Genomic DNA, 14333 nt, shown 5'->3' with positions numbered 1-14333 from the left:
TTAATGACATCATTGAGTAATTTCTGTGTTCTGTTGGATCACCTTTCTTTGGAAAGGACAATGTCTTGACATAGATGAGTGAGCACCTCCAGGACGGCATCCTTAGTTGAAACATCTCAACTGCTGTTCCCCCATTTCCTGGAGCCTTGTTTTACGCCTTCAGTGCAGCTTGGACTTCTTCCTTCAGTACCATTGGTGCTTGATCATTTGCTGCCCCCTGAAATGGTTGAGTGTCAGTCAATTCTTTTTGATATAGTGACTCTGTGTATTCTTTCCATCTTGTTTTGATGCTTCCTGCATCATTCAACATTTTGCCCATAAACCCAGTAGATTCTATGGGAATTTTGCCCATAGAATCCTTCAATATTGCAACTCGAGGATTGAATTTTTTCTTCAGTTCTTTCAGCTTGAGAAGTGCCAAGTGTGTTCTTCCCTTTTGGTTTTCTAATTCCAGGTCTTTGCACATTACTTTGTCTTCCTCGGCCACCCTTTGAAATTCTGTTCAGCTTGTTTACTTCATCATTTCTTCCTTTTGCTTTAGCTACTTGATGTTCAAGAGCAACTTTCAGAGTCTCTTCTGACATCCATTTTCGTCTTTTCTTTCTTTCCTGTCTTTTTAATGGCCTTTTGTTTTTTTCATGTATGATGTCCTTCCACAGCTTGTCTGGTCCTTGATCACTAGTGTTCAATGCTTCAAATCTTTTCTTAAGATGACCTCTAAATTCAGGTGGGATATACTCAAGATACAGATCAGTAAATGAATATATATTTAAACTAATTTTTTATACCCAACTAAACATAAATTATATTCCCACTAAGAACTAGATTTGAGTAGTTGTTATTTCAATATATGCCAGTATGTTAAGTGTTTCGTATCCTGGCAGGATATATATGAATGAGTTAGCTATTGCTCTGTGCCAAACCATCCCAATATCCATGGTGTAATACAACTACCCTTTCTTGTTAGAGTCCATGCACTGGGCCCTTCTGCTCTTTTGGGCCCATCAGCTGGGCTTCCCAAGCACCCGACAGGGGATTACTAGCTGTCTGAGCTCATATGCTGATGTTGGGGGGATCAGCTCTCCACATACTTCCAGTAAGACTGGCCTGCCATGTCCTCATCATGGCAGCAGGGGTCCAAAACAGAAAGTGGAGACATGCATACCTGATTGTGACTCTCCCATTGACCAGAGCAAACCACATATCAAGCTCAAAGTCAGTGTCGGAGGAAATTAACAAAGGGTGTGGGTGGAGGGAGATATGAAAATTTGGAGCCCTAATGCAGTCTTCAAGAAGCCCTGGTAGTGCAGTGGTTAGTTCTTGGCTGCTAACCTGAAGGTCAGCGGTTCAAAACCATCTCCTGCACCGTGAGAGAAGGATGTGGCAGTCTGTTTCTGTAAAGATTACAACCTTGGAAACCCTATGGAGCAGTTCTACTCTGTCCTATAGGATCACAATCCACTCAATGGCAGTGGGTTTTAATGCAGTCTGCTGTGCTATATGACGGCATTGTAATTAAATTTTACTAAATGAAGCATAGACCTTAAAAGTGGTAAGTGTACAAATACTTAGGTGTAATGAATTTTCTCTGAAAAAGCAGTGAATTAGGGGCATGAAATCAGAATTTCAACTTTGATTTTGCCACTAGTTATCTGCATTACCTTGAAGAAATCAAGTAACTATTTAAAAAGAAAAAAAAGTTGTTAAAAGTAGATGCTAAAAGTAGGTGCTGTGTAAGTTGCCATTTGAAAATGTTCTATTATATATGCAAGCTTTCAAAAATCTGTAAATCCCAAGTATAGATTTATATTATTCTTGATTCGTCTAAAGTTCCTATGCACTTCTAACAGCATCCTACAAACAGCAGAATTTAAATAGGGTTGACTTGGTCTTAATCCATTCTGTTCTACTATACTTTGAGTGATTTGGGGAAGGTAGAAAATTATTAAGCCAAAAGCCAATAACCAGTTTTACTTTTATGATAAATCATAATTATTGGATGATTTGAATACTTAATGTGTGCCTTTGAGTTTCACTTAGAATGAACGTTACTAACATATGCTTTCATGTCATTCTAACCTTAAAAACAGAGGAACTATATTTTATATATAATTTCCTTCATCTGGTATTTACATTTGGCGTCATATTCATTGGTGACGTTATACCTGTGAAACCCCAAGCACAGTTCTGGCACGTGGAAAGTGAAGAATGAATTTTAGCCATTCTAATTACTTCTGTTATCATTGCTTGAAATTAACATAGTTGTTCATTCATTCATTCAATTTTTTGTGTACGAAAATAAAGAAGCATTGAAGCAGTATTAGAATAAGACAAAGCAGTATTGAGATAAGATGTTGCTAAAGACAGACATTTTCTTAAAACTTGTGACGGCCATCATTTGGTTTTCCTTAGGAAAAGGATTATATATTATTGATTACAAGTATTGGGTAGTTTCTGATATTAAGTCAGAACCACAACACAATGATTCCATTTCTCTAACTGAATTTATATCTTTTCCTCTTTTGTTTTTCAGGATGAACGATTTCCAAGAGGTACTGGACTGGAGTCGGGGACGCGAATCCAGTCTGTTCTTTGTTTGCCAATCGTCACTGCAATTGGAGATCTGATTGGTATTCTTGAGCTGTATAGGCACTGGGGCAAGGAAGCCTTCTGTCTCAGTCATCAGGAGGTGAGGTCTTCAGAATTGCTGGTTAGGATTTTTAGTTCTACCTATCTCATTTGAAGGTGCTGCTTAACATCATTAAATGAATACTGAAAATCACAGTTTGCTTAATAGTGTTTTAATGCTAATACTAATGATTTTACAACTTTTGTTTTACAGTTTTATAGAGAAAATATTAGTTAAATTAGAAATACAATCATTTTTCTTGCTAAGAGCCTAGTGTAACAATAAAAGTATGCCACCTTGTGAACCAGATAAAATCGTGGGATGACTCTGGGGACTTTTCACATCCTGGTTGTCTTTAAATGTTTCCTGAAAAGTCACCTTCCTAGAGTGTGCCCTGAAAAGGTTCCAGGGTCAAATAAACTAGGAAAACCGTGAGTGCATTCGCTAGTCACTGAGTCAGAGTTGGCTCATGGTATTAGGTGTAGTATGAAGTGGTTAAGAGCTCAGGCTGCTAACCAAAAGGTTGGCAGTTTGAATCCACCAGCTGTTCCTTGGAAACCCTATGAGGCAGCTCTACTCTGTCCTGTAGGGTCACTGTGAGTCGGGGTCAACTTGATGGCACACGACAACAACAACAACAATTAGGACAACAGTTCTCTGAGGCTTTAGGATAAAGCAAAACCTGAAAGAGCCTCAGACTCCTTGTTAGCTCCAATTTTTTTTTTTTTCACTTTCTTCCTGTCCATGTACAGAAAATTAGTAGTAGGACCAAACCCTAAAATAGTCTGTCTGTCACAAGCAGTGTAGGCCAAGTCCATGCGGTGCCCTACCACCCTGACCGCATACCTGGCTGACCTCACCCGTTGCTCCTCTCCCCTCTCTCACTCCCTCCAGCCACCCTGGACTCTTGGAACCAGGCTGCAGGCTGGTGTTCAGATCCTGGGCACCTGTTCCTCCCTATGCTGGCAATGCCCCACCAGCCACCTCCTTCCAGGGTTCCCTCAGACATCAGCTTGTCAGCCAGGCCTTCCCTGAACACTGCCCAGCGCTCCCGGTCCCTCTGCCCTGCTTTGTTTTTCTCTGTAGCACCTGGCACCTCTGTTACACTACGCGTTTTACTCTGCATTTTCTCTACTGTCTTTCTCTCTTCCCCACAGCACCCTGTAACCCGTTTTATTTTTGTTGTTGCTGCTGCCTGCTGTGACTCTAGCACCTAGAATAGAGCCTGCTACAGGGTAGACACCCAGTAAATATTTGCTAAACCGGAAAAACAAAAATAAAAAAACCCAAACCTTTGCCATCAAGTCAATTCTGACTCCTAGCGGCCCTATAGGACAGAGTAGAACTGCATCATGGAGTTTCAGGGTCTGTAAACTCTTACGGAAGCAGACTGTCACATCTTTCTCCCGCAGAGCAGCTGGTGGGTTCAAACCGTCAACCTTTCTGTTAACAGCTGAGCACTTAACCACTGCACCACCATGACACCTTAAATATTTGTTAAATGAATGGTTATTCAGAGAAGTAGAATAACTAGTAATCTGAGTTCTTGTCAGCTAACATATATATATATATATATATACAAAAAATTTTCTTTTTAGCAACATTTCATCATTTTAAAGTGATCATTACAGGACTTTTTAGTGGTATTTTTATTAAACTGAAAAAATTATCATTTTACCTTAAAATGTAATTTTTCTCTTAACAATTAAGTTATCTTCCTTCTTCAAAATTAAGAAGAACAGGAGAGCATGAAACTGAAGTATATAAGAGGGAGAAATACAAAAGACAAACCTTGTAAATGTTTGGTGCTTTGTATCTGGCAAAATATCCAGTGACCTCAAGAAAATTCTTCATATGCATTTACGCAGAAGTCCTTTGCTGGGATGTCTACATGAGACGACGAAAAACTAATTTCATACCTTTTGTTTTCTAGGTTGCAACAGCAAACCTAGCCTGGGCGTCAGTAGCAATACACCAGGTGCAGGTGCGTCTTGGCGACGTTTTCACAGGGCTTGCTTAGAGAGGAGCCCTTTAAGGGGCAGCGTGGGGGCTGAGGCTAACAAGTAACCTAAAGCCTCAGTTTTGGACATTATAATATTTTATTATTTTTTAAAAATTATATTTATTTATTTACTCCCCTCCTGCCTTAAGTTTCTTGCAATGTTTTTGTGTATCAGTCCTATTATGGTATTTGTTTTTCACTGAAAGGCCAGGAACAGTCTCCTAGTGGGAACTGCTTTAATATTTCTACCATTCCGTTTCCTGAATTAAAGCTCCACTAAACTGTCAGTCTGCAAGATACCCGGTTTTCTTGAGGACATGATCACCAAGCCCCTCGACTTTTCCTTTGCCTTAAGTTGCCGTTTGTATCCGTTGACATAAAATCACAGAGCTCAAGGAGGCCCCTGCTGGGGGTGCAGAGACCCGATAGCCCTGTAGCTCCCTTTGGAGGCAGGGAAGGGAGGAGGAGAAGAGACACCTTGCTCTTCTCGGTCTCCAGCTACGCATTTGCATTCACAGAGGAGGTGGCCTGTAGCCTCTGCCCTGTGAACGTAAAAGGTTCATTCAGAAACACGGCAGCTGCAGTGCCGCTTTTCCCCTCTCGTTTTATTTTTTGTTGTTTTGCTTTTCTGCTTTCATTTCAGCAAACTTGGGTTGATGAGCAACTATATTATAGGAAGAAAACTAGAATCATAGAATAACGGTATGATTTGCAACGCTGTCACTGGACGTGGCGATGCCAAGTGTGGCGGAATACATGCCCACGTACAGTTTTTAAAGTGTAGTTTAAAGTAGTATTAGTGTTCGACTGTAGAGGTAGACTGCTTGGATCTTAATTCTGTCTCTAAAACAAACCAAACTCGATGCCATCAAGTGGATTCTGACTCATAGTGACCCTATAAGAAAGCGTAGAACTGCCCCATAGGGTTTCCAAGGCTGTAGTCTTTATGGAAGCAGACTGCCACGTTTTTCCCTTGGAGCAGCCGGTGGGTTTGAACTGTTGACCTTTTGGCTGGGCCTGAGCACTTTAACTACTGCAGCACCAGGGCTCCTTAATTCTGGCTGTACCACTTATTAACTCTGGAATATGAGCAAGGTTCCAGACCTCTTAACTCTGGAATATGAGCAAGGCTCCAAACTTCTTTATTTATTTATAAAATGTAATGCCGAACTCGTAGTGTGCTGTGGCAATTAAATGAGATAATAAATACAAAGGGCTTAGAACAGTGCTTAGCCCTTTGTATTTGTTATCTCATTTAATTGCAGTTTTTATTATTCTCAGATTATAAATCAGATGATTTTATTCGGCCTTTTAAAATAAATAAGGCACATAGAATCCTGGAATTTTATTCTTAACTAGGCTGAAACCACTGAGAATTAACAACCGTTGTTTTCTATGTCAGGTATGCAGAGGTCTTGCCAAACAGACTGAGTTGAACGACTTTCTCCTCGACGTATCAAAGTAAGTGTTCATTTCTAGGAATGCCCTAGTTCTATTGATCCATGGCTTAAATTAAGTGCAGGCCGTGACAGTGACAGATTTCTCTCTACTGTGGCCAGTATCCACAGATCAGTCTTCATGTAGAAGAGGTGTGTTAGGAACTGACGCTCCTACTGTGGACTGTAGGGTTACGTTCCCACCCGCGTTCACTTCCCAAGTGCAGGGTTACGGATGCATGTGCGAGGATCGTCATCTGCCGCTCGATGTCTGTTCTCTGAACAGGCTCACTTAGAACGTATTAAAGACACTAGGTATTTCTATTTTTTAGGAGATAACTGGCAGCCCTAAAGGGAGAGATGTTCTCAGGTATTAATTTCTAAAATGTCCTCGGTGGCATTTTCTACAAATATCAGCACATTTGTTGTCGTTGGGTGCTGTCGACTCACAGCGACCCTGTGTACAACAGAAGGAAACACTGCCCGGCCCTGCACCATCCTCACGATTGTCGTTATGCCTGAGCCCATTGTTACAGCCACTGTGTCAGTGCTTCTTGTTGAGGGTCTTCTTCTTTTTCACTGTCCCTCAGCACATTTAAACATATTATAATCAAAACTGTTGTTTTAATTTTCCTGTGTACAGTGGCTCAGTTATCACATCCCAGAAAATGTTCCATTTCCCTGAAGTTTGACAAAGGAAACTTTCTGAGGCTAGCAGTGGCAGCAGTCACAGATATTTACTAAAGACCAGGTTCACATTGCTTTGCTTGCTGCAAGGGAGACCGTCTGTGTATGTGAACCATCTAGTTAATTGTTCGAATCTAACAAATGCCCAGGATATGGTGACTGCAGGGTCATACCCTCCTTGTTTACTGAAGGGGTGATGTACGTGTCTGTCCACCGCCCCCAGCACCCACTGTGACCTGTGTCTCTCACCTGTCATTAGGGCGGCCCCTGGTAATTCATACACCAAAAAGTGTTGTGAGCTCCGTGACTAGTGTGTCTGAATTTCCTAGTTCGTATTACACCTGATTTTTGAAATACAGAATTAAAGAGATATGGGACTGAAAACATACTCTTTCAATCATGTCATCGAGTATCTTCTTTCAAACAGAAGTGAGCGTAGAGTCTCTGGGACAGGTGATAACATTTCTTCGACGTAACAGAAGGGAGGAAGGTGCACATTCTCTCGCTGAGGCGCTTGAGGATTTGCAAGGCTTCCGGCGTCTAATTCCGTATCTTATGTGACGCTTCACATTGCTTCCCTCCTGTTTTCTCCCGGTAGGAAGTCCACTCACCTCACCATCTTCCTTGCAGTGCATCCCCAGTGTACAGTGCAATGAAGTGTGCTCCCACTCAGTGTTTCCAAGCTGAATGACTCCCCTCCTCAGCGAGAGGCACTCCTCGTTACTCTAAGCCCTCACTCGTGAAGACACTGCTCCATTTCCATGAACCTACACCGCGGGCACTGCGCACTAGAGCCCGTGTGAAGAGTGCTTGCGGACGTTTTTCCCAAAAGCCTGCCCGCCGAGTTATCTATCGGATTTACATTTTAATACATGTGTCATATATCTCCAATACATTTATTTGCCATTTATAAAAATGAATATGTATTTTACTTGTGTATAGTCATTAAATCCTTATGGTTACTCGTATTGCATTGTTTTCTCAATTGTTTGTCAACATTGTTTCCTCAATGTTAAGATGGCTCCATTTTTCAGTGATAATTTACATTTTAACCACGTTGATGAGATTTAGCAAATTTAAATATTTTTATTTCAGATCAAAGCTATTAATGAAAATATTAGGTATAATCAACCTTGTTTTATTCCTTCATAGTTTGGGTAAATGATACAAGCTCTCCACATTGGTAGTTACTGATATAATAATTACTTAATGAGTCTTCTGGAATTGGAGTTATTATAGTATGACCAATGACAAAGTTTCATTTATCTGTTTAAAGTAATATTAGTGACTGTTTCCACAAAAGGACAAAGTGTATATATAGAGAGAAGGAGAGGGAGAGGGAATAGCCTCTGGGTGGTGCAGACAGGCTGCTAACCAAAAGGTTGGAGGTTGCAGCCCACCCAGAGGCCCCTCAGAAGAAGGATCTGGCCATCTACTTTTGAAAAATCAGCCACTGAAAACCCTATGGAGCACAGTTCTACTCTGACACACATGGGGTTGCCATGAGTCAGCATTGACTTGATGGCAACCTGATGTATACATGTGTGTGTTTCATTAAAATGTTAACAAAACTAGCAAACACATTCAAAGTCTAATATGTACTGTGACCTAAATAAGATTACTTACAGGTTTTATATCTCTTTTTCCTTTTTTTCCAGAACATATTTTGATAACATAGTCGCAATAGATTCTCTACTTGAACACATAATGGTAGGTTGCCTTTTGTTTGGAAAATGATTTTATCTAACCCTGGATCTGTGGTCTCAGTATATGCTGTATCAGTTTATTTTATTTTATTAGACTCACAAACTCTTTTAAATATTGTGAAAAGGTGGTACTCAGTGATCTGGAAGCACCAACTTGATGTATTTGTCATTTCTATTATTTTGGGAGGGTATTTCAGTAATATATTTTTTTAAATCTCAGTCTTTATTTAGTGGGGGGAGAGAGATATACTTTGAAAATGCACTTAGTTTTTTTTTTTTCTTAATTCTCTGAAATACCTATTGCGTATAGGCTGTTTTAGTGATTCCTAACTGATTCTCTCTAATCTTCAAGTTCATTCTATTCAGTTTTATTTAGTCTCAATCATTCCTCTCTCCTTGAAGGCTACCTGGCACTTTAGGCTGAAGCCATAGAAGGTAGCGTAACATTTCACATTACTTTACTGCTTCAGTGCTGTGGTGGGACGCCATGGAAAAAGAGGCCCCATTAGTCAAGTCACATCTGTGCCCCAGGGATGGCCAGACTCTCTTGGTACTGCTTGTGCCCCATCGTGTATTTTAATAAATAATCTCTCTCTTTCCCATTTTCGTGGTCCATCTCAAAATACAGCTATCCTCTATGAACTGAGCTTTCCTCACCTGTTAGATTTCTCTCTGACATCATGGCGGACAAGTGTGTTCAGTGTCTTGTAGAGACAGGAAAACAGTGCTCAGGGAATTAGAGAGTAACATGAGGAGCTATTAATTCCAGCACTTAATTCTTCATTAGTTATCTGGATGCTTTTATTTGGGCAAAAAACAGATTAATTGTTTGTACCTTAAAAAATAAATCTTCTCTGCTTATGATAACATAAAAAGAATTTGGAAAGCAGAGAAAAGTATTAAGAATATAAAAATAAAAAGATTAAATATGGACCGACAAAGAGCGTGTGTTAGGATACAGGAAGCCCTTATTGACTAATGTTTGCATTATTAATATCTTTTTAACAGCTTTATTAAGATATAATTCATGTACCACACAATTCATCCATTTAAAATGTATACAATTCGATGGTTTTTAGTACATTCACAAGTGTCGGGAACCCTCAGCAGCCAATTTTAGAACATTTTCATGACTGCAAAGAAAAGCTCCCATACCCTTTAGCTGTCACCTCACCCAGCCCTCCGTCCTCCCCAGCCCTAAAAAAAAAAAAAAAAAAAAGCCGCCATTAATCTACTTTCTGTCTCTATGAATTTGGTTACTCTAGACATTTCATGTAAAAGGAATCACATAATATGTGGACTTTTACATCTGGCTTATTTCACTTGGCGTGTTTCCAGGTTCATTTGGGTTATAGCACACATCGGTACTTCATTCCGTTTTACTGCCAAATAATATCCAATTGCATGGGTATACAACCTTGTGTTTATCCATTCACCAGCTGATGGACAATTGGGTTGTTTCCACCTTTTATATATGAAAATAGTGCTACTATGAATATCTGTGCACAAGTGTTTGTTTGAATACCTGTTTTCAGTTCTGTTGGCCGTATACCTAGAACTGCTGGGTCACGTGGTTCCTCTGTGACTCACCTTTTCAGGAACCACCGATCTGGTGTCTGCAGTGGCTGCCCCATCTCGTATTCCCACTGGTGGTGCATTTGCTTCAGATCCTCACCAATACTGGTTATTATCTGACTTTTTGATTATAGCCATCCTACTGGGTGTGAAGTGGTTCCTCGTTGCAGCCTGAACTTGCATGTCCTGAGTGACTAATGATGTTGGATATATTTTCATGTGTATATTGGCTATTCGTATATCTTCTTTTGTAGTATGTCTCCTCCTATCCTTTGTCCATTTTTAAAATTAGGTTATTTATCTTTTTATTGTCAAGTTGTAAGAGTTCTTTGTTACTGAAGTCTCCAACTATATTGTTGTAAGTTTCTCCCTACATGTCTCAAGTTTTGCTTCATGTGTTTGGTGCTCTGTTGTTTGGTGAATATATGCTTATAACTTTTATATCTTCCTGATGGATGGGCCCTTTTATCATTATAAATTAAGCTTCTTTATCTCTAGGATATGTTTACTAGTACTGGTATAACAAAGTACCACAACTAGGTGACTTTAAACAGCAGAAATTTACTCTCTCACAGTTCTGGGCTTAGAACTCCAAAATTAAGGTCTCTCTGAAGGTTCTAGGAAAGAATTCTTCCTTGCTTTTCCCACTTGTCATGGTTCCTGATAGTTGTTTCCAAATTATGGAGTTATGACCTGTGGTAGCATAATTTTAATCTCTGCCTGCATCTTGCGTGGCCACCTTCCCTCTGCATCTGTGTCTATATTTTCCTCGACTTAGAAGAACACCGGTAAACGTGTTAAAACCGAAAAACCCACTGCCGTCGAGTCGATTCCGACTCAAAGCGACCCTATAGCAGAGTAGAACTGCCACGTAGAATTTCCAAGGAGCGCCTGGAGGATTTGAACTGCCGACCTCTTGGTTAGCAGCCGTAGTTGTGTAAATGTGTTAGGGGCCACTCTAATCCAGTATGGCATCATCTTAATTTGATTATATTTGCAAAGACCTTATTTCCAAATAAGGTCACATTTACATCTACTTGAGGTTAGGACTTGATCATATCTTTTCGGGGGGATATAATTCAACCCACAACATCCAGTAAATTTTTGTTTTTGTTTTAAAGTCAGTTTTGTCTGATATTAGAATAACTAGTTTTCTTATGGTTGATATTTGTGCAGTGTATCTTTTTTTGTCCTTTTACTTTTAACTTGTTTCTATCTTTTAATCTAAAGTGTGTCTTCTGTAAATGGCATATAGTTGTATTTCTTTTTCTATTCTGACAATCACTGCCTTTTGATTGGATTGTTTAATCCATTCTCATTTATTGTTTGCGTAGCTGCATTCACATCTGGCGGTTACCATTTGTCTTCTATTCATCTTCTATCTTTTTGTTACTCTGCTGTCCGTTTACTGTTTTCTTTTTTTCTAAATTGTGCTTTAAGTGAAAGTTTTACAAATAAAGTCGGTCTCTCATACAAAAATTTGTACGAACCTGGCTGTGTACTCCTAGCTGCTCTCCCCCTAATGAGACAGCACACTCCTCTCCACCCTGTATTCCCTGTGTCCATTCAGCCAGCTTCTGCCCCCCCCGCCCCGCCTTCTCTTCTCCCCTCCAGACAGGAGATACCCACATGGACTCATGCGTCTACTTGAGCCAAGAAGCTCACTCCTCACCAGTATCATTTCCTTATAGTCCAGTCCAATCCCTGTCTGAAGAGTTGGCTTCAGCAATGGTTCCAGTCTTGGGCTAACAGGAAGTCTGGGGACCATGACCTCCGAAGTCCTTCTAGTCTCATTCAGACCATTAAGTCTGGCTTTTTTTTTTTTTTAACAAGAGTTTGAGGTCTCCATCCCACTGTTCTGCTCCATCAGGGATTCTCTGTTTTGTTCCCTGTCAGGGCAGTCATCGGTTGTAGCCGAGCACCATCTAGTTCTTCTGGTTTCAGGCTGATGTAGTCTCTGATTTATGTGGCCCGTTCTCTCTCTTGGGCTCATAATTTCCTTGTGTCTTTGGTGTTCTTCATTCTCCTTTGCTCCAAGTAGGCTGAGACCAGCCGACGTATCTTAGATGGCCACTTGCTAGCATTTAAGACCCCAGATGCCACTCTCCAAAATAGGATGCAGAATGTTTTCTTAATAGATTTTATTATGCCAATTGACATAGGTATCTCCTGAAACCATGGTCCCCAAACCCCTGCTTCTGCTACGCTGGGCTTCGAAGCATTCAGTTTATTCAGGAAACTTCTTAGCTTTTCATCTAGTCCAGTTGTTCGGACCTCTCCTATATTGCGTGTTCTCTTTCCCTTCACCTAAATTAGTTCTTGTCTACCATCTAATTAGTGAATCCCCCTCTCCCTCCCTACCTCCCTTCACCATCTAGTAACCATCAAAGAATATTTTCTTCTCTGTTTGAATTATTTCTTGAGTTCTTATAATAGTGGTCTCATACAGTATTTGTCCTTTTGCAACTGACTAGTTTCACTCAGCCTAATGCCTTCCAGGTTCCTCCATGTTATGAAATGTTTCACAGATTCATCATTGTTCTTTATCGATGCATAATATTCCATTGTGTGAACATACCATATTTATTTATCCATTCATCCGTTGATAGGCACCTTGGTTGCTTCCATGTTTTTGCTATTGTAAACAGTGCTTCAGTAAACATGGGTGTGCATATATCTGTTCATGTAAAGGCTCTTATTTCTCTAGGATATATTCCAAGGCGTGGGGTTGTTGGATCGTATGGTAGTTCTATTTCTAGCCTTTTAAAGAAGCACCAAATCGATTTCCAAAGTAGTTGTAACATTTTACATTCCCACCAGCAGTGTATAAGTGTTGTAGTCTCTCCACAACCTTTCCAACATTTATTATTTTGTGTTTTTTTGGATTAACGCCAGTCTTGTTGGAGAGAGATGGAATCTCATTGTAATTTTGATTTGCATTTCTCTAATGGCTAATGATCATGAGCATTTCCTCATGTATCTGTTAGCTGCCTGAATATCTTCTTTAATGAAGTGTCTGTTCATATCCTTTGCCCATTTTCTAACCGGGTTATTTGTCTTTTTGTTGTTGAGTTTTTGCAGTATCATATAGATTTTAGAGATCAGATGTTGATCGGAAATGTCATAGCTAAAACTTTTTCCCAATCTGTAGGTAATCTTTTTACTCCTTTGGTGAAGTCTTTGGTTGAGCATAGGTGTTTGACTTTTAGGAGCTCTCATTTATCTAATTTCTCCTCTGGTGTTGGTACATTTCTAGTAATGTTTTTTATACTGTGTGTATCATGTATTAGGACTCCTAGTGTTGTCCCTATTTTTTCTTCCATGATTTTTATCATTTTAGATTTTATATTTAGGTCTTGGATCCATTTTGAGTTGGTTTTTGTGCATGGTGTGAGGTATGGGTCTTGTTTCATTTTTTTTTGCAGGTGGATATCCAGTTATGCCAGCACCGTTTGTTAAAGAGACTGTCTTTTCCCCATTTAACAGACTTTGGGCCTTCATCACACATCAGCTGCTTGTATGTGGATGGGTTTATGTCTGTATTCTCAATTCTGTTCCATTGGTCTGTGCATCTGTTGTACCAGTTTTTGACTACTGTGGTGCTATAATGTATTCTAAAATCAGACAGTGTGAGGCCTACCACTTTGTTCTTCTTTTTCAGTAATGCTTTACTTATCTGGGGCCTCTTTCCCTTCCAAATGAAGTTGGTGATTTGTTTCTCCATCTCATTAAAAAATGTCACGGGTATTTGGATCAGGATTGCATTGTATCTATAGGTCGCTTTGGGCAGAATAGACATTTTTACAATATTGAGTCTGCCTATCCACGAGCAAGGTATGTTTTTCCACTTATGTATGTCTCTTTTGGTTTCTTGCAGTAGTGTCTTATAGTTTTCTTTGTATAGGTCTTTTACATCTCTGGTTAGATTTATTCCTAAGTATTTTACCTTCTTAGGGGTATTGTAAATGGTATCAATTTGGTGATTTCCTCCTCGATGTTCTTTTTGTTGGCATAAAGGAATCCAAATGATTTATGTATGTTTATCTTGTATCCTGTTACTCTGCTAAACTCTTCTATTAGTTTCAGTAGTTTTCTTGAGGATTCTTTAGGTTTTTCTGTGTATAAGATCGTGTCATCTGCAAACAGAGATACTTTTACTTCTTCTTTGCCAATTTGGATGCCCTTTATTTCTTTGTCTAGCCTAATAACTCTGGCTGGGACCTCCAGCATAACATTGAATAAGAGTGGTGATAAAGGGCATCCTTGTCTGGTTCCTGTTCTCAAGGGGAATGGTTTCA

The 14333-nt window shown here is 39.8% G+C and overlaps 1 protein-coding gene across 1 annotated transcript in view; it reads left to right on the top strand.

The window, feature by feature from the left end:
* Nucleotides 1-14333, top strand: part of PDE10A (phosphodiesterase 10A) — a 114167-nt gene that overhangs the window by 13442 nt on the left and 86392 nt on the right. The window contains exons 4-7 of the mRNA XM_023559358.2: nucleotides 2534-2689; nucleotides 4563-4613; nucleotides 6034-6092; nucleotides 8413-8464. Coding sequence (XP_023415126.2) covers nucleotides 2534-2689; nucleotides 4563-4613; nucleotides 6034-6092; nucleotides 8413-8464 — 318 coding nt within the window. The remainder of the gene's footprint in view (nucleotides 1-2533; nucleotides 2690-4562; nucleotides 4614-6033; nucleotides 6093-8412; nucleotides 8465-14333) is intronic.

Source organism: Loxodonta africana, chromosome 1 (assembly GCF_030014295.1).
Source record: "Loxodonta africana isolate mLoxAfr1 chromosome 1, mLoxAfr1.hap2, whole genome shotgun sequence".
Classification (NCBI taxonomy): Eukaryota; Metazoa; Chordata; class Mammalia; order Proboscidea; family Elephantidae; genus Loxodonta; species Loxodonta africana.
Note: the sequence above shows the minus strand (reverse complement) of the source record. Positions and strands in the feature narration are given on the sequence as shown.